The sequence below is a fragment of the Chamaea fasciata genome, unplaced genomic scaffold (assembly GCF_029207755.1).
Source record: "Chamaea fasciata isolate MVZ Bird 193981 ecotype frontalis unplaced genomic scaffold, bChaFas1.0.hap1 SCAF_25, whole genome shotgun sequence".
Lineage (NCBI taxonomy): Eukaryota > Metazoa > Chordata > Aves > Passeriformes > Sylviidae > Chamaea > Chamaea fasciata.
The window spans coordinates 2,227,524-2,246,073 of record NW_027094110.1 but is presented as its reverse complement, the minus strand read 5'-3'; the positions used below and the strand labels follow the sequence as shown (position 1 = coordinate 2,246,073).

At 58.8% G+C, this 18,550-nt stretch overlaps 1 protein-coding gene across 3 annotated transcripts; it reads right to left on the bottom strand.

The window, feature by feature from the left end:
- Nucleotides 1-994: 994 nt before the first annotated feature.
- On the bottom strand, nt 995-17,393 carry LRRN2 (leucine rich repeat neuronal 2). 3 transcript variants are annotated; one of them, XM_066204037.1, is made up of 3 exons: nt 17,038-17,229; nt 4,374-4,455; nt 995-3,284 (listed from the first exon to the last, which is right to left on the bottom strand). In XM_066204037.1, the coding sequence occupies exon 3, from the start codon at nt 3,043-3,045 to the stop codon at nt 1,012-1,014; it is 2,034 nt and encodes a 677-aa protein (XP_066060134.1). In that variant the 5' UTR covers nt 3,046-3,284; nt 4,374-4,455; nt 17,038-17,229; the 3' UTR covers nt 995-1,011. The 3 variants fall into 3 exon arrangements, with proteins under 3 accessions (XP_066060134.1, XP_066060136.1, XP_066060135.1); XM_066204039.1 differs by lacking the exons at nt 4,374-4,455; nt 17,038-17,229 and adding an exon at nt 17,365-17,393; XM_066204038.1 differs by lacking the exon at nt 4,374-4,455.
- Between the last annotated feature and the right edge of the window lie 1,157 nt (nt 17,394-18,550).

Below are 18,550 nucleotides of genomic sequence, written 5' to 3'. Positions count from 1 at the left end.
GCTGGGGGTTGGTTTTCCTCATTTCCCAATCCCACAAATCCAAGTTTTCCACCCGAATCCCAGCGATGCCCCTCGGACTCCTCAGGATGCATCCCAACATTCCCAGGGTTTTTTTTTTTCCCCTGTTTTTTTTACACCAACCCACCACTTCCTCCCCTCCTTCCTTCCTATCTTCCCTCTTCTTTCTGTTTTACCCTTTATCCGCAAAAATTTGGGGATCCAGGATCCATCCAGCCCCACAGGGGAAGTGTCACCGTCCCCAATTCCCGTTCTTTTATCCCAAATCCCTTCCTGCTTCCCCCCGCGTGACAGCAGTGACAGAGCAGAGGGTGACACTTGGTTCGATGATCCCAACGCTCCAAAAAACCCCCAAAAAAACAACCCCAAACCCCACCCGGATCCCAAAGGAACAAACCTCTTTTTTTTTTTTAGGATTTTTTTTTTTTTTTTAGGTTTTTGTATTTCCAAAGCAAGGATTGTCCAGCGAGGGAGGTGACACTGGGGGCGCTTTGTTTGCTGATCCCAACGCTCCTAAAAACCCCCCCAAAAATAACCCCAGACCCCACACAGATCCTAAAGGAACAAACCTCCTTTTTTTTAGGGTTTTTTAGGATTTTTTTTTTGTATTTCCAGAGCAGGGGCTGTCCAGCGAGGAGGTGACACCTCTGGGGTGTCCCTGGTGCCGGGGGGACGCAGGTTTGGCGTTCCTCTTTATGGCTCTTCACCCACTCGGGGCATCGTCCCCACGGCGTTCTCGGTCCCCTCCCGTCTTCCCAGCGGGGTTTTTTTTTTGGGATCCACGACCAAATCCAGCCCCTCCACACCAATCCAGGACCACCAGAGGCTCCTCAAGGTCCTATCCACAAACTCCCATTTTTTTCCCCGCCGTCCGTCATTTTTTTGGTAAAAAAAAACCCCCAACAACCCTTCCCCCCTCCCCCCTCTCCCCACCCACCCCAAAATCCCCCTTTTGAACCCTCCACTCCCTCCCCCCAAAAAATCCACGGTGGCTCAGCACTCCAGGGGCGCCGCCTGCACCTCCACGGCCAGGAGCTGTCCCCGTGGCCGCACGGGGTAAACCACGCGCACGGCGCCGGCGGCCGCGCCGGCCGATCCCCGCCGGCCGCCCAGCGCCGCTCCCAGCAGCAGCAGGCACAGCAGCAGCGCCGTCACCAGCGTCCCCTGGCCCCAGGGCGCCGTCCCTCGCGCGGCCTCCTTAGTCCTGGCGGTGACGCAGGCCACCCTGGCGGGCGACGCCGCCGGGGCCACGCGCAGACACGCGCGGTACTCGGTGTCGGGCCGCAGCCGGGTGACGTTGAAGCTGTGGGTGCCCGCCGGGATCCTCGCCGAGCCCAACCGGGAGGCCGAGCCCGCGTCGGCCCAGGTGAGGTTGGAGGAGACGGCGTTGAGGCTCGGCCTCCAGGCCAGCAGGACGTGGTACGGTTGCGCCTCCGCCACCAGCAGCTCCAGCTCGGCCCGGCCCAAGGGGAAGGAGCGGTTGACCAGCACTCGCACGCCGCGAGTGTCGGCGCCCAGCAGGTTGTGAGCCACGCACGTGTAGAGCCCGGCCTCGGCCGCCTCGATGCCGCGGATCTCCAACGTGCCCTCGGAGTGCACCTTGAACCTCCCGTCGCCCCCGAAGGGCAGCAGCTTCTCCCCGGTCGGCGTCACCCAATAAATCTCGGGCTCCGGCTCCGCCAGCGCCCGGCAGTGCAGCTCCACGTCCTGCCCGGCCTCGGCTTCCAGGCGCGGCGGGATGCTGCGGGCGGAGATGAGCGGCAGGCACTGCTCCGTCATCTCTCGGAAAGGGACGTCGCGGATGTGGCGGCGCCGGAGGTCGGGCGGCTCGGCGCACAGCGTGGACTGCGGCTCGATGAAGCGCACGCGGGGCCGGGTGCTGTTGACCCAGCGGATGACGCAGTCGCAGCGCAGCGGGTTGCCGTGGATGCTGATCTCCTGCAGGTTGGGCAGCGACTCCACCGTCTGCCGGTGCAAGGCACTTAGGGCGTTGTTGTTGAGCATCAGGGTCTCCAGCTGAGGGAGGTGCCGGAAGGCCTTGGGGTGGATGAAGGACAGCTTGGGGTTGTTGGTGACGTCCAGCTTGGTCAGCTCGGGGAGGTTGATGAGGGCGAACTGGTCGATGGACACCAGCTCGTCCATGTTGTTGAGGCCCAGCTCCTTGAGGTGCAGCATGTTGGTGAAGTCGCTCTGCTTGACCCTCTGCAGCGGGTTCTTGTTGAGATCCAGGAATTTCAAGCCGGGCACCTGCTGCAGGGCCCTCTTGGGGACATCTGCCAGCTTGTTGTCGTAGAAGGAGAGGCTCTCCAGGCTCCTCAAACCTTCCAGGGCGTAATCCGAGATCTCCCGCAGCTGCATCCCGGCCAGCACCAAACTCCGCAGGTTGCTCAAGGGTCGGAAATTCATGTCCGGGATGGCGTCCACCTTGTTCCCTCCCACCATGAGGATCTCCAGGCTGGGCAGCGTCTGGAACCAACGGCTGTCCAGCGTCCTCAGCAGGTTGGAGTTGAGGTGGAGCCGCAGGAGGCCGCCCAGGCCGGCGAAGGCGCGGGGGGCGATGCTGCGGAGCCGGTTGTGGTTCAGGTAAAGCTCCTGAAGGTTCCCCAAGCCCGGGAAGCTGCCGTCGGGCAGCTCGGACAGCTGGTTCTCCTCCAGGTGCAGGCTGAGCAGCTGGGGCATGTTCCCGAGGCCGAAATCCCAGATGTCGGAGAAGCTGTTCTGCGACAGATCCAGCTCCGACAGGTTCCGCAGGTAACCCAGCTCGCCTTGCTCCAACCTGGCGATGTTGTTGCTCTGCAGCAGCAAGGTCTGCGTGCCCTCGGGCAGCTCGGGGGGCACCGAGGTGACGAAGAGGTCGTTGCAGTCCACCGTGGCCGCCTCGCGGTACGCCGAGCGCGGCGTGTACCAGGGCCGGATCTGGCAGACGCAGCGCGGGGGACACGCCACCCTCCAGGGCACCGCGGGCGCGGTGGCGCCGGCGGCCGCCGCGCAGCACAGCAGCAGCCAGCCGGCCTGGAGGCCGCTCATCTTGGCCCGCGGGAGGTCACAGCGAGCGCCCAGAGCTGGCCACGGGGCGACGGCGAGGTGGGCACGGTGGCCGCGTGGGGAGATGCTCCATGCAGGCTGCTGGAAGCGCCGGCCCCTGCCCCAAACTGGGAGCTCAAAGCGTTGGGGGCGCCTCACTCAGAGGTGGGACTCCTCTTCCTCGCCGGAGGAGTCGCGCCCGAGCTGGGCTGCATCCTCCCGCCTCCTCCTGGAGGTCATTCCTGCGGAAACAGCGAGCTTTGGGTTAGGGCAGGGTTTGGGCTGGCGGGGAGTGAGGGGCAGGGGGTGGAGAGGGGGAAAGCTGGGCATGGGAATCCCGGGATCCTGGCCGGGACCCTCAAAAGTGCCCAGAAAATCCATGGATTCTGGTTTATATCCACGGCGTTCACTGTGCCCTCCCATCCCAGGGGATCTGGGTGCAATTAGCCCATGGAATCTGCCCAGGACCCTCCCAGAAATCCATGGATTCCCCTTTTGTATCCATGATTTAACTGTGTCCTCCCATCCCAGGGGATCTGCGTGGAATTATCCCATGGAATCTGCCCAGGACCCTCCCAGATAATCCATGGATTCCCCTTTGTATCCATGATTTAACTGTGTCCTCCCATCCCAGGGGATCTGCGTGGGATTATCCCATGGAATCTGCTCAGGACCCCCAAAACAAATCCACGAATTCCATTTTATATCCATGGCATTTTCTGTGCCCTCTCATCCCAGAGAACCTGGGTGGAATTTTATCCCACGGAATCTGCCCCGGGACCCCCCAGCAGCCCCTGGATCTGTGGCTGAGCAGAGCCAGAGCTGTTGGGTTTTGGGAATAAATATCCATAGGGAGAGTCATCCATGGGGATAATCTTCCTGTGGGCTCTGCTCGCTGCTCCTCATCCTCCCCAGCTCCAAATTCCCCCATCCAGGAACCTCCAGTGGGATATTCCTTAGGGAAAAACAGCCCGGGATGGGTTTGAATCCCATCTCCTGCCGCTCTCCCAGTCCAGGCAGAGGCAGCTTTGATTCCACCATTCCCTCCGGCTCTCCCGCCCCACGCTGACCCCAATCCAACCTTTTCTTCCCTTGGAAGCCTCTCAGCCCAGCGGGAAACAAAAAACCCCCCAACACTCCAAGTTTGTGTTTCATCCCCTGGAAAGGGCTCCCGAGCCGAGTTTATTCCACATCGACTCCTCCTGGATCGATCCCGGCTTTTTATTTTTTCCCCCCTCCTCTCCTGCTGCTTTTAAAGCAGCTCCTGGACAAGCAGCATGAAAGGAAAGGTTGGATCCATCGATTCCCGCTTCCCTCGGGTGGATCCACACCTTTCCTTTTAAGTGCTCCGGCGGTTTTTGGGGGGTCTGTAAAAGTCTCCGGCTGTTTCGAATATCTCGGGAATCTTTTCCCCTTAAAAAAAAAAAAAAAAAAAAAAAAAGGAGAAATAAAAAAGGGACAATGGAGAAATACAGGGAAGAAGGAGAAAGAAAGGGAAAGAGGGGAAATATAACGGGGGAAAAGGAGAAATAAAAGGGGGAAAAGAGAAATAAAAAGGGGGAAAGGGGAAATAAAAAGGGGGAAAAGAGAAAAAGGGGGGGGGAAGAGAAATAAAGGGGGGAAAGAGAAATAAAAAGGGGGAAAAGGAGAAATAAAAAGGGGAAGAGAGAAATAAAAAGGGGGAAAAGGAGAAATAAAAAGGGGGAAAGAGAAATAAAGGAACAAGAGAGAAATAGAAACGGATGGTTTCCATCCATGGAAACCCCGGGATGGGGGAACGGCCCCGGGAAAACTCCGGGATCCATGGAAACCCCGGGATGGGGGAACGGCCCCGGGAAAACTCCGGGATCCATGGAAACCCCGGGATGGGGGAACGGCCCCGGGACAACTCCGGGACCTCCGGGCTCCATGGATGCCGGGGTTTTCCTGGGATGCCGGGGTTTTTCTGGGATCCGAGGCCTTTCTTGGGATTGGAGGCTCTTCCTGGCATGGGAGGGGTTTCCTGAAGGCCGAGGGGTGTCCTGGGATACGACACTGTTCCTGAGGTGGGAGGGTGTTCCTGGAATATGAGAGTTTTCCTGGGATAGGAGAATTTTCCTGGGATACCAGGCTGTTCTTGGGATATGAGCCTTTTCCTTGGGATGGGAGGAGGGTTTTCCTGGCATCCGAGGATTTTCCCGGGATTCCAGGCTATTCCTGGGATTCCTGGGCCGTTCTCCCCCCTCCCCGAGGGTGACACTCCTGGCACAGCGATGTCCCCACACGTGTCCCCCCTGTGCCACACCCCGCGTCCCTCCCAGCAGCCAGTCCGGGATGCCATTCCCTAAAAAAAATAAGGGACACACACACCTCTGGAAAGTACAAATCCAAATCCTGTCCCCCCCTTTTTTTTTTTTTTTTTTCCCGGCTGGAGGTTGAGCCGGGATCGGGGAATCCACGGGAACCTGACCCAAAAAAAAAAAACCACCCAAAAAACCCACAACCAAAACAACGACTCCCGAGGGAAAACAAGAATTCCCGAGGGAAAACAAGAATTCCCGAGGGAAAACAAGAATTCCAGAGGGAAAACAAGAATTCCAGCGGCCGGGAGCGCCCGGAGCCGGGGCGGCCGCAGGCGGGAGCTCTCGGCTGCTCCCGGCCGCGGGTTTCATCTCCTGCCGCCTCCCAGGAAAAACGGGAATGGTGTTATCGCCTTCCCCGGCCGCGGAGGTGCAGGAGGATCGGGAGGGAAAAACTAAAACTGAAATATCGATCCCATCCCTGTGAGCAAAAGAAGGATTAAGGGAAGGGAGAAGCGGCTGGAAAAGGCGGCGATTCGGAGCCGCTGGGTTTGGAGCGGATCCTGGCGCCTCCAAAGCTCGTCCAGCCCGGCCTTGGACAATTCCAGGGCTGGGGAAAGCTCTGCCGGGCCCTGGGCACCTTCACAGGGAAGGGTTTCTTCCCAAACAAATCCCATCTGAATCCTGGACAATTCCAGGGCTGGGGAAAGCTCTGCCGGGCCCTGGGCACCTTCACAGGGAAGAGTTTCTTCCCAAACAAATCCCATCTGAATCCTGGACAATTCCAGGGCTGGGGAAAGCTCTGCCGGGCCCTGGGCACCTTCACAGGGAAGAGTTTCTTCCCAAACAAATCCCATCTGAATCCTGGACAATTCCAGGGCTGGGGAAAGCTCTGCCGGGCCCTGGGCACCTTCACAGGGAAGAGTTTCTTCCCAAACAAATCCCATCTGAATCCTGCCCCATTCCGCTGGGGAAAAGCTCCAAAGCCGCTTCTCCCGAATTAAAATCCCGGCTCAAACCTCGGCAGGGATTTTTTTCCAGGTGTCCTCATGGAAATGTTTGGGGTTTTTTTTTAGGGAATGACGTCCTGGAATGGCAGCTGGGAAGCGGCACAGGGGGGACACGTGTGGGGACAGCGCTGTGCCCGGAGTGTCACCCTCGGGGAGCGGCTGTTGGGTTTAGGGGGGTGGCAACGGCTCAGGAATCCCAGGAAAAGCCTGATATGCCAGGAAAAGCCTGGAATTCCTCCCTGCCTGCCACGGGAGCTGCCTCTGGACGGCACGAGGCCCGGAGGTGACAGCTTTGTCCCCTGCCTGTGGCACACTGCGGGCTGTGGGAAGCCTCCAATCCGGGATTTTCAGCCTGGAAGTCTCAAATCCATTAATTTCAGCCGGGAAACATCAAATCTGTGATCTCCAATGTCTCAAATCCATGATTTTTTTTTTTTTTTTTAAACCAGGAAGCCTCAAATCCGGGATTTTCAGCCTGGAAGTCTCAAACCCACGATTTATTTTCAGGCTGGAAATCTCAAATCCATGATTTTCAACCGGGAAACCTCAAATCCAGGATTTTCAGCCAGGAAACCCTGGGCTCACCCTCGTTTCACCCCTCAGGCCGTGGGGTTAACTGGAACATTTGGAATTGTCCGGAATTCCACGGGGAGGGAGAAATCTGGCTGAGCTGAGCTCCCGGAGAAATCCGGGACTGCTTGGAGAGGTGGGATTGGAGCGGGATTGTCCTTGCCTCTGGAAACTCCCGGAGTTTTATTGCGCTGGGCTGCGGCTCCTCTGGTTTTTGGGAGCGGCTCCAGTGCCTGGCAGCGGGACCCGAGCCTGCGGATCCCAGTCCCCAAATCCCAGGATCTCAGTCCCCAAATCCCAGGATCCCGGTCCCCAAATCCTGGGATCCCAGTCCCCAAATCCCAGGATCCCGGTCCCAGGATCCCGGTCCCCAAATCCCAGGATCCCGGTCCCAGGATCCCGGTCTCCAAATCCCAGGATCCCGGTCCCCAAATCCCAGGATCCCGGTCCCCAAATCCCGGGATCCCGGTCCCCAAATCCCAGGATCTCAGTCCCCAAATCCCAGGATCCCGGTCCCAGGATCCCGGTCCCCAAATCCCAGGATCCCGGTCCCAGGATCCCGGTCCCCAAATCCCAGGATCCCGGTCCCCAAATCCCAGGATCCCGGTCCCAGGATCCCGGTCCCCAAATCCCAGGATCCCGGTCCCCAAATCCCAGGATCCCGGTCCCCAAATCCCGGGATCCCGGTCCCCAAATCCCAGGATCCCGGTCCCCAAATCCCAGGATCCCGGTCCCCAAATCCCAGGATCCCAGTCCCCAAATCCCAGGATCCCGGTCCCCAAATCCCAGGATCCCGGTCTCCAAATCCCAGGATCCCAGTCCCCAAATCCCAGGATCCCGGTCCCCAAATCCCAGGATCTCAGTCCCCAAATCCCAGGATCCCGGTCCCCAAATCCCAGGATCCCGGTCCCAGGATCCCGGTCCCCAAATCCCAGGATCCCGGTCCCCAAATCCCAGGATCCCGGTCCCCAAATCCCGGGATCCCGGTCCCCAAATCCCAGGATCTCAGTCCCCAAATCCCAGGATCCCGGTCCCCAAATCCCAGGATCTCAGTCCCCAAATCCCGGGATCCCGGTCCCCAAATCCCAGGATCTCAGTCCCCAAATCCCAGGATCCCGGTCCCAGGATCCCGGTCCCCAAATCCCAGGATCCCGGTCCCCAAATCCCAGGATCCCGGTCCCCAAATCCCAGGATCCCGGTCCCAGGATCCCGGTCCCCAAATCCCAGGATCCCAGTCCCCAAATCCCAGGATCCCGGTCCCCAAATCCCGGGATCCCGGTCCCCAAATCCCAGGATCCCGGTCCCCAAATCCCAGGATCCCGGTCTCCAAATCCCAGGATCCCAGTCCCCAAATCCCAGGATCCCGGTCCCCAAATCCCAGGATCTCAGTCCCCAAATCCCAGGATCCCGGTCCCCAAATCCCAGGATCCCGGTCCCAGGATCCCGGTCCCCAAATCCCAGGATCCCGGTCCCCAAATCCCAGGATCCCGGTCCCCAAATCCCGGGATCCCGGTCCCCAAATCCCACATTCCCACCGGCACATCGGGCACCTTCCGGGCAGGAAGGGGGCGGGGGAGGAGGGAGAAGCCGATTTTGGGGATATTTATCTCCCTGCCGCTCCTTTTGTGTTAATGGTTGGCGGAACCTTTGGCTCGTTTTTCCTCCCGCAGAGGGAATTCCGTGGAATTTCCCAGCCCGTCCGTGCAGGCGAATCCCCGAGATATTCCAAATATTCCCTTCCCGCCCGTTGCTGCCTGGTTTTTCCAGAGCCATCCCCAGGATCTCCTTCCCCAGGGATAATTTGAACCCTTCGGCCTCTCAGAGCCATCGCTGAGGGCTCCGGGAAAAGCTTCCAGGCGGGATTCGCTTCCAGATTTTGGGAAATTCTGTGATCGGCGCTGCTGCAGTCCCTGCAGTGGGAACTGTGAGCCCCCGGCATTCCCACGGAGACATCCAGGATTCCCTGAGCATCCCAGAGAGTTTTGGGATTCCCTGAGCATCCCAGAAAAAGTTCAGGATTCCCTGAACATCCCAGAGAGGTCCAGGATTCCCTGAGCATCCCGTTATCTCTGATCAAACGAGCGGAGCTGTGGCCTCTCCCGGGAGGAGAAATCCCACCAGGAATTGCCCATCCCACCTCTGCTCCCGCCTGCCGGGAGACACCAGGGTCCCCATCCCATTATCCCATCCCTTCCCATGGATCCCATCCCATGGATCCCATGCATCCCATCCCATCCCATTATCCCGTCTTACCCCATGGATCCCATCCCATCCCATGGATCCCATCCCTTCCCATGGATCCTATGGATCCCATTATCCCATGGATCCCATCCCCTAAGGGAGCTGAGGGATTTTTGGGAATCAGGCCGGGTTTTTCCCCATCCTGTGGGTTCAGTGGGAATTCTCAGGATCTGCATCCCGCTGGAAAAATCCCTCTCTGGGAGCTCTGGGAAAAGCTCAATCCCCCCCCCCCCCCCCCCCCCCCAATCCCATAAATCCGGCTCTGCTCCATGCAGGGCGCAGCTGCTCTGTCATTCCCGGTGACCTTCCCGGCGGGAATGATCGATCATTAATTCCTCATTAATTCCTCATTAACGCCGCCTCCCTCCCTCCCCTTTCCACCCTCCAAGGGCAGCGGGATGAGCACGGGACGCTCCCGGGAATGTCAGAAGGGTTGGATCTCCCAAATCCACGTGGCTTTCCGGAAATTTTGGGATCCGAAGGACGCAGAGTCCGAGGGAGCTCATCCCGACCAGTCCCTTCCCAACGGGAAACTGGGAATGCTGGAGGAGGCGGCTCCAGGAATTCCGGGATCCGGGATTGGGTGGGAAAACATCCCAAACCCCCGATCCAGAGGCCGGGAATGGCCGGGGGGGGGTTTTGGGAAGGAAAATTCCCGCAGCGCCGCGTCGGTGTGGGATTCCCCGCGTCGGGAAAAATCCGGGCTCCTCAAACATCCCCCAGGCAGGGAGGGAGGGGAGGGAAATCCAGGGGAATAAAAGTGGGAAAAAATTCCCAAAGAAACCCGGGAATGATTCCCTGGATGTGACTGAAACCAAACCCAGCGGTGGGAGCGCTCCCGGTGTTTCTCCAGAGGTTCCTGTGGCTGGGAAAAATATTCCTGTGGCTGGGAAAAGAATTCCTGTGAGTGGGAAAAGAATTCCTGTGGTCGGGAAAAGAATTCCTGTGAGTGGGAAAAGAATTCCTGTGGTCGGGAAAAATATTCCTGCTGCTCAGAGCTATTGCTGCAGGTGGGAATGCTGCACAGGGAAGAGGCTGGAGAGGGCTGGAGAACCGGGAATTTTGGTGGAGAACCGGGAATCTCGCTGGAGAACTGGGAATTTTAGTGGAGAACTGGGAATCCCACAGGAGAACCGGGAATTTTGGTGGAGAACCGGAAATCTCACAGGAGAACCGGGAATTTTGGTGGAGAACGGGAATCTCACAGGAGAACCGGGAATTTTGGTGGAGAACCGGAAATCTCACAGGAGAACCGGGAATTTTGGTGGAGAACCGGGAATCCCACAGGAGAACCGGGAATTTTGGTGGAGAACTGGGAATCTGGCTGGAAAGCCGGGAATTTTGCTGGAAAGCCGTCGTCTCTCTCGGGCACAGACGCTCCACCGGGCCCTTCCCGCTTCCAGCTTTTTGTCTCTCCACCCATGGATGAAGCTGCTCCTCCCTGAGGGAAGGGGGGCAGGGCTGGGGCAGAGATTCCAGGGAATTCCAGGGTCCACAAAGAGCTGGGAGACCCCCCGGGCTGCTCCCAGGGAATTCCAGCCTGTGGAAGCGCTCTGGGCTCAGAGCCGTTCCCAATCCCAGGAAAACCTCTCCCAGTTTTTATCCTGCAGCGTTCCCGACTCTGTAAAGGCCGGGAGTGACCAAACCCATCCCGACCCTGTGGAATCCTATCCCGGCAGGATCCAGGATTCTCCTGGGAGAGCCTCTGGATCCTCTGGAATTCCACAAGGACCTGCTGGCAGAGTTGCCCCAGCTCCCAATTCCCAAAAAAAATTCCAAGTCTGGAATCGCTGGCTGCAGGTCAGGGTGAAAAACAAGAAAAAAAAAAAACCGGGAAAAAAAAAAAAATCCAATCCAAGCTTTTCAAACGGATCCAGCCCCGCCAAGGGAAGGGAACAACCTCCAGCATTCCCAAAAAAAAACCGCGGCGGATGCCGAGGAGACGTTGGGAATCCTGAGGAAAATGTACGGTTGCCATGGCAACTGCCCGGCTCGGCTCAGCCCTCCCGGGCACGGGGCGGATCCGTGGGATGGGGAAAAATCCCTCTGGAAGCGCCGGGAAGGGCTCGGCGAGGTGGGGAGGGGAGGGAGCCGAGCTGTTTTCATGGAATTTTGGGGGGGGGTTGAGGGATTTTCCAGCGGGATGCGGATCCTGAGCATCCCCTCCTGTGCCCGCCGGGTGGAGAAACATTCCCTGATTCCCGGTAAATCCCAGTTCCTGCTTAGCCGGGATGAAATCATCCCACGGAGCGCCGGGAGAGGAGGGGAAAGGGAATTAATCCACGGAGGGAAAAGTGCGATGGGCTGGGGCTGGAGCTGGAACGGCCCTGGAGCAGGAAGGAAAAGCTTTGGGGATCCCGGGAACCTCCCAGCTGCTCATCCCCCTCGTTCCCATGGAAAAACCCCTCGGTCTCCAGGGATTCTGCAGCAGGAAAGAGGAAAACTTGGGAAACGCAGCAGGAAAAGCTGCTCCGTGTCCCCAGAGACCTCGAGGGCTCCCGGTGGAACCAAATCCACATCCCGAATCCACTTCCCAAACCCAATTCCCAAACCCAATTCCCAAACCCAATTCCCAAACCCGATTCCCAAATCCACATCCCAAATCCGTTTCCCAACACGAGTGTGGGCCCGGCAGGAGAAATTCCCTCTTTCCCATCTTTTCAGCATCTCGGGAATTCCAGGGAAACTGGGAAAATTCCAGGAAAACTGAGGACGACCCTGCCCATGGAAGCAGCACTTCCCAAGAGGATTTCACTGGGAAAAAGGGAAGCCAAGGAATTCTTAAAGAGCCGTAAAAATATTCCCGAAATCCCCCCCTTTTTTTTTTTTTAAACAAGAATTCCATGGAAAGGGAATCCCAGCGCGGATGGAAATTCAGGGACCCGGAATTCTGAAGGAATTCTGATCCCGATCCTGCCCCTCGGCTCTTCCAAAGGGATAAATCCTGCAAAACTCCGGGACTTTGGGGAACTGCGGGAACTTCCCCGAGCCAAGATCGGCCCAGCGCATCCCGGGAGCTCGTGGGAGTTGGGAAAAGCGACTCAGGGAAACGGGACCTCGCTCAGAATTTTCCATGGCAATCCAAACATTCCAGGGAAAAGCGGCTCCGCAGCAATTTGCAAATCGGGATCGAGGCCGCCGCCCCTTTTTCCTTAATTTTTTTTTTCCTCTTTTTTTTCGGGATTTCCAGGCGAGGGAGAGGCTTTGACGAGGCGCCAAACGCCGCTTGGAGCAGCCGAAATATCCCAAATATTCCCTGGGATTTAAGGATCATCCCGGAGAGGGCGACAACCCCCACGATGGAAAAAGCTTTGGAAAAGCTTCTCCTGGCACCGAACAAATCACAGAATTTTTTCATGGATCACAAGAAGGAAAAATCCTCCTTTTAAATTTTATTTTCCCTTTTCCAGGGAGCCAGAATTTGTATTTTTAATCTTTTGGGTTTTTTTTTTTTTTGTTTTCTTTTCCATCTTTATTCCCAAAGGTCCTGCCGGGAATCGGGGAAGCAAATCTGCTGTTTTGGTTTTATTTTCCCTTCTTAAAAAAGATCCGGAGCCGGCTCCTCTGATCCTTTGGGAAAAGCTGGTTAAGATGCAAACTCCCTTCTCCTGCCGATTCCAAACTCCTCAGTTCAAATTCCTTATTAAATTCCTCTCCCTTCCCCCCCCCAAAAAACCCAATTTTTTTTTCCAGCCTGGATTTTCCTCTTTTTTTTTTTTTTTTTTTGCCATCGGGAAGGACAAAGCCCCGACCCTCCAATTCCGCCTGGGGTTGATTATTTTTAATTTTAGGATCGTTCCGAATTCCTTTCGACGGAATTTCCCCATTAAAACCGGGATTTTTAAACAAAGACTGGGAGACTCCGGAGCCTGGAGAGGCTCAGGAACGATCCAGGATCATTCCTGGAGGGAAAAGCCTGGAGAGGCTCAGGAACGATCCAGGATCATTCCTGGAGGGAAAAGCCCGGCCTTAATTCCAAGCAGAGCCGGTGAATAATTCATCCCCACCCCAAAAACAACAACAAAAATAATTTCTCCCGAATAATTTATGGATCAAGTGTGGGTGAGGAGAGCCCCAGGCTCGAGTCCCAATTACGGCCTTTGTCAATTGTCTGGGAACGGATCCCAATCTTTTCCCACATTTATTTGTTATCCGGGATCCGAACGGAGCCGCCGCCTGTTTCCCGCTTTTCCCGAGTGCTCCCGCTGCCAGGACCTCGAGGGGTTTTCCAGCCCGTATCCCACCTCAAAATCTGGGAATTTTCCATGGGAATGATCCATGGCTGGATGGAGAAGGGACAGCAAAGGCTTCCAGGGTGATTTTCCCCCGCAAAAAAAAAATTCCTTAAATTCAACCGCTGGATCCGCCTTTTCCAAAGCTTTCCACGAATAAATGGATGTCCTGGAATGCTGCTGGGAATTCCAGAGGCTGCCTGGGGCCTGGATAAATAAATGGATGCTGGGAGCGGCCAGGTTCATCCAGGGTTATCCAGCTTCATCCAGGGTTATCCAGGTTCAACCCCTGATGCAGGAGCAGCCATCCCGATCCCAAAATTCCACCCCAAATTCCCAGTGCGGGGCTTTATCCACAGGGAATTTCAGGAGTTTGAAACTCATCCCGTTTTTCCTGCTTAGCCCGATGCCCTGGCTGGGGGGGGGGGGGGGTTGGAATTCTCCTCCCCGAGCTGAGCTGGGGATTATTCCCTTGGGAATATTCCTGATTAATTCCTTGGGAATAATCCCATAAAAGCCAAGTCACGGGGGAGGAATTCCAGCGGCGGGAACTTTTGGGATTGGGAAGGGACAGCGGGAACAGCTCCTTCATGTCCTGGGAAAAGGGATTTGGGAGCACAAGGGGGGACGGAGACAGAATTTTGTGTCCTGGGGTGGCGCTTTGGGACATCGGGAATGTCATCCCATGGAATTTCACTGGGAAGGGAATGACCAGGGCGACCCAGGAGGAAATCTGGGAATAAAGGGGCGGGTGGAATTCCCAACCTTCCCCAGGGCAGCTCTGGACCTTTCCAGCATTCCCCCAACCCCTGTCCTAGCCAAGAAATCCGGGATCAGGTCCCCCGAAGGCAGGGAAGCGTTTTTCCAGGGAAAAGCAGGAGCAGGGATGATCCCTCGGCTGCCTCAGGAGAAGGAGCCGTGGCTGGGCAGGGCTGGAGGGCGGCTCCACCTCTGCAACGGGAATTCCATGGGAATTCCACGGGAATCCGAGCTTCCGTGGGAACGGGAACGGCTCCTCTGAACCCTCCAGGCGGGAAATTCCAGCTCAATCCCAGCGGTTTTGGGGAAAGAAGGGAATTCCTGCAGCTGCAGAGCCCCGCTGGGGCGGGATGGGCTCGGGTCGGGGTCCCGCAGAATTCCCGAGGCTTTTCCCTGTGCCAGGGGCATCCCCAGGGCTCTGCCGGGCTCTGGGCGCGGCTCAGCTCCCGGTGGTGCGCTGGGGACGGGAAGGGAGATCCCGAACAAAGGGAAAGGCTGGGAATGGGAAGAGAAAGAGAGATCCCAGCCGAAGGGAAAGGTTGGGAATGGGGAGAGAAATCCCACAGAAAGGGTTGGGAATGGGGAGAGAAATCCCACAGAAAGCGTTGGGAATGGGAAAAGAGATCCCACAGAAAGGGTTGGGAATGGGGAGAGAAATCCCACAGAAAGCGTTGGGAATGGGAAAAGAGATCCTAGCCAAATAATTGGGAATGGGAAGAGAGATCTCACACAAATAATTGGGAATGGGAAAAGAGATCCTAGCCAAATAATTGGGAATGGGGAGAGAGATCCCACACAAATAACTGGGAATGGGAAAAGAGATCCCACATAAAGGGTTGGGAATGGGAGGAGAGATCTCACACAAATAATTGGGAATGGGAAAAGAGATCCTAGCCAAATAATTGGGAATGGGGAGAGAGATCCCGTCCAAAGGGAAGGGTTGGGAATGGGAACAGAGATCCCACAGAAAGGGAAGGGTTTGGAATAGGAACATAGATCCCAGCAAAAGGGTTGGGAATGGGAAGAGAGATCCCACACAAATAATTGGGAATGGGAAAAGAGATCCCACATAAAGGGTTGGGAATGGGAGGAGAGATCCCAGCCGAAGGGAAGAGTTGGGAATGCCCGAGGAGCAGAGGCCGAGCCCGGCCCTCAGATCCCGATCCCGCTCCACCGCTTCCAGCGGCGCCGGCAGGTGACACAGGGAGCCGGGAATGGCAGGAAAACGCCAGGAAAAGCCTCAGCAGGGCGGGATCGGGATCCTCCGGCACAGCGAGCCGGGGCTGGAGCCGCCCCACGTCCCGGGAGGGACCCGAGGGACATCCCGGGACAATCCCCAGGACAGGGAATCTTGTCCCGAGCCACCTCCTGTCACTGCAGGCTCGGGATGAGCGGGGCGGGGACGAGACATTCCCACCCCAGCTTGTCCAGGGACGAGACATTCCCACCCCAGCTTTTCCAGGGACGAGACATTCCCACCCCAGCTTGTCCAGGGACGAGACATTCCCATCCCAGCTTTTCCAGGGATGAGACATTCCCACCCCAGCTTTTCCAGGGACGAGACAATTCCCACCCCAGCTTTTCCAGGGATGAGACATTCCCACCCCAGCTTTTCCAGGGACGAGACATTCCCATCCCAGCTTTTCCAGGGACATCCAGGCTGCAGGATCGGGGCTCCGGGGGAGCCTGGGCTGGGTCCTGGCTCCGCACCAGCGGCGCGTCCCGAGGAGGGGACACGGAGGGGACACGGAGGGGACACGGAGGGGACACGGAGGGGACACGGAGGGGACACGGAGGTGGCACCCGGCGCTCCCGGCCGCGGCTCCTCCAGGCCGGAGGACGCGCATGGCGATGGCAGCAGCTCCCATCGCTGGAAAGGCCGCTCCAGGGGCTGCTCCCGGCTTTTCCCGGCCCCGCTCCCCTCCGGGCTCTCCCCGGGCCCAGCCCCGCGTGTCCAGCGCCTCCTCCCGCTCCTCCAAACGCTCTCACCCGGGCTCTGGGGAAGGCAGGGCCGCGCTGAGCGCCGGCAGAGGCGAGGGCAGCGCCGGGGTGCAGCCCCGAGCCCGTTCCCGGAGCTCTCCCGGGCTGATCCGGGCCGGCCCCGGGACCCGCCCGGGCACTGCGGGCAGGGAGGGGCCGGGCCGGGCGGCGCGGGGAGGTGAACACGGCGCGGGCACGGAAGGCAGGGGAAAAAAAACGACACTAAACCGAAAAAAAAAAAACAGGAAAAAAAACAGGAAAAAAACGACACCGCGGCTGCTCCAGACATGTCCTTTGGCACCGGCTCTGCTGTCCCCACCCTGGGCCGGCCGTCCCCTCCCTGGGGCGCTCGCAGGTGAGCGAGGGCCGGTGTTTTGTTGATGTATTTCACACCCGACGTCCCTCCCGTCACGTTTGTCCCCGCCGCTCGGGCACGCGGGGGTTAAGGGCCGGGAGGCTCTCGCCCGGATCCTGCCGGCATCGCTGGATTCCGGCCCCGCCGGCGGCTCCGTGAGCGGCGCATCAGCGCCCGCCCCGCCGCGCCGGCCGCAGCCCCCGCCGGATCCCGGAGGAGTTTCCAGGAGCGGGAATGCAGCTCCCGGCGCCGGGAACCATCCCTGCCTGCCTCCCGCGCCCTTTATCCCTTCCCGGAGCATCGCTCTCTGCCCATTCCCGGATTTCCACCCCCCCTCCCCCTTTTTATTCCCGAACGCGCCATTTCTCCTCAAAAAAATATATAATTAAAAATAAAAAATCGTTTCTCCTCCTCAAATCCGCCGCCGAGCGGGGAAAGCAGAGCTGGAACGGGGAAAGAAATAAATAAAAAAATAAAACAAACCAACCCCCATCAACCCGGCGAGGTGCTGCAGAGCTCGGGAGCCTCCCCCGAAACCCCCCAGACCGCGGGGATGGCCCCCGACTCACCCTGGGAGCCTGTCCCCGTCCCCCGGCGCCGCTGTCACCGCCTGCCGCCCCCCGCCACAGCTGCTGGCACATCTGGCTGGGCCCAAAGGCCGGGTGGCTCCGGGGCTGTCACCTCGTCGCTTCGGGCCGCGGTGACAAAGCCAGCAGGAGCCCCGGGGCCGGAGCCCTTCACCCTTGGCTCGCCCGGCGCCTTTGCAGCCGCACAGTCCCCGCTCCCCCTCCTCTTCCTCCTCCTCCCTCCTCCTCCTCCCCTCCCTCCCTCCCTCCCCAATCCTCCTCCTCCTCCTCCTCCTCGCTCCAGCCTTGTCGCCACGACGTGCCACCCACCCGCGGCAGCTTTAACCCCCGCGCCTCCGGCGGCGCCCGGGGGATGTTCCCGAGGGATCGGGATGAATGGATCCCGTTTATTCCCCTCTCCCCGGGAAGGGCCGAGCCGGCCCTCGGGCTGTCCGCAGCGCTGCTCCCGCCGCGCCGCCGCCGTCCCCTCCCCGCCGGCCCCGCGGCGGGGGGCGCTCCGTGGGTTTGGGGTTTGTTGGGATTTGTGGCTCCGACCTCCTTCCCCTCCCCGCCGGGATTGGTTTGTTTTTTTTTGGCTTTTCCCAAGGCGCGGTCCCGTGTCCCTCCCCGAGGGGACAGCGCAGACCCCCCGCGAGGGTTCCCGGCTCGGTGCCCAAGCAGGACACGCTCGTTTTCCCCAAAAAAGGATGTTCAGGCGCTCTTAACCTTGGGAAAAAAACCGGGAAAAACCTGCTTTTTTCGCTCTGGAGAGAGCTGGAGTCCCAGCCGTGTCACCCAGAGAGCCCCACCCGCTGTGACACCCAAAGTGACACGGGGACAGGGACCTGCCGGCCGCAGCGTGGGGGAGCAGGGCAGGATTTGGGGTGGGAGCAGCAGAGCACCCCCGGGCGGGGATTGCATCCCAGAAAAGCCTTTCCCAGCCCCGGGAATGGCAGAGGGTCCGGGAATGGCCGAGGGCCCGGGAATGGCAGAGGGCCCGGGAATGGCCGAGGGTCCGGGAATGGCAGAGGGTCTGGGAATGGCAGAGGGCCCGGGAATGGCCGAGGGTCCGGGAATGGGACGGTGACCACGACCGTCCAGTCCCCATTTCACGCTCGGCTTGGCGTGAGGAGCCGGGGTCTTGGATCCTTTCCAGAGCCACCGCCCGGGGCTGGAGCGGGGCTGGAGCGAGCATGGAGCCAGGATGGAGCGGGGCTGGAGAGGTGATAGAGCGGGGATGGATCCGGGAATAGAGCTGGGCTGGAGCGGGGATGGAGTAGGAATGGAGTCGGGATGGAGTGAGGCAGGAGCGGGGCTGGAGCTCGGGGTTGGAGCGGGGATGGATTGATGCGGGAGCGGGGCTGGAGCCTGGGGTTGGAGCGGGGATGGATTGATGCTGGAGCGGGGCTGGAGCGGGGATGGATTGATGCTGGAGCTCGGGGCTGGAGCGGGGCTGGATTGATGCTGGAGCGGGGCTGGAGCGGGGATGGATTGATGCTGGAGCGGGGCTGGAGCC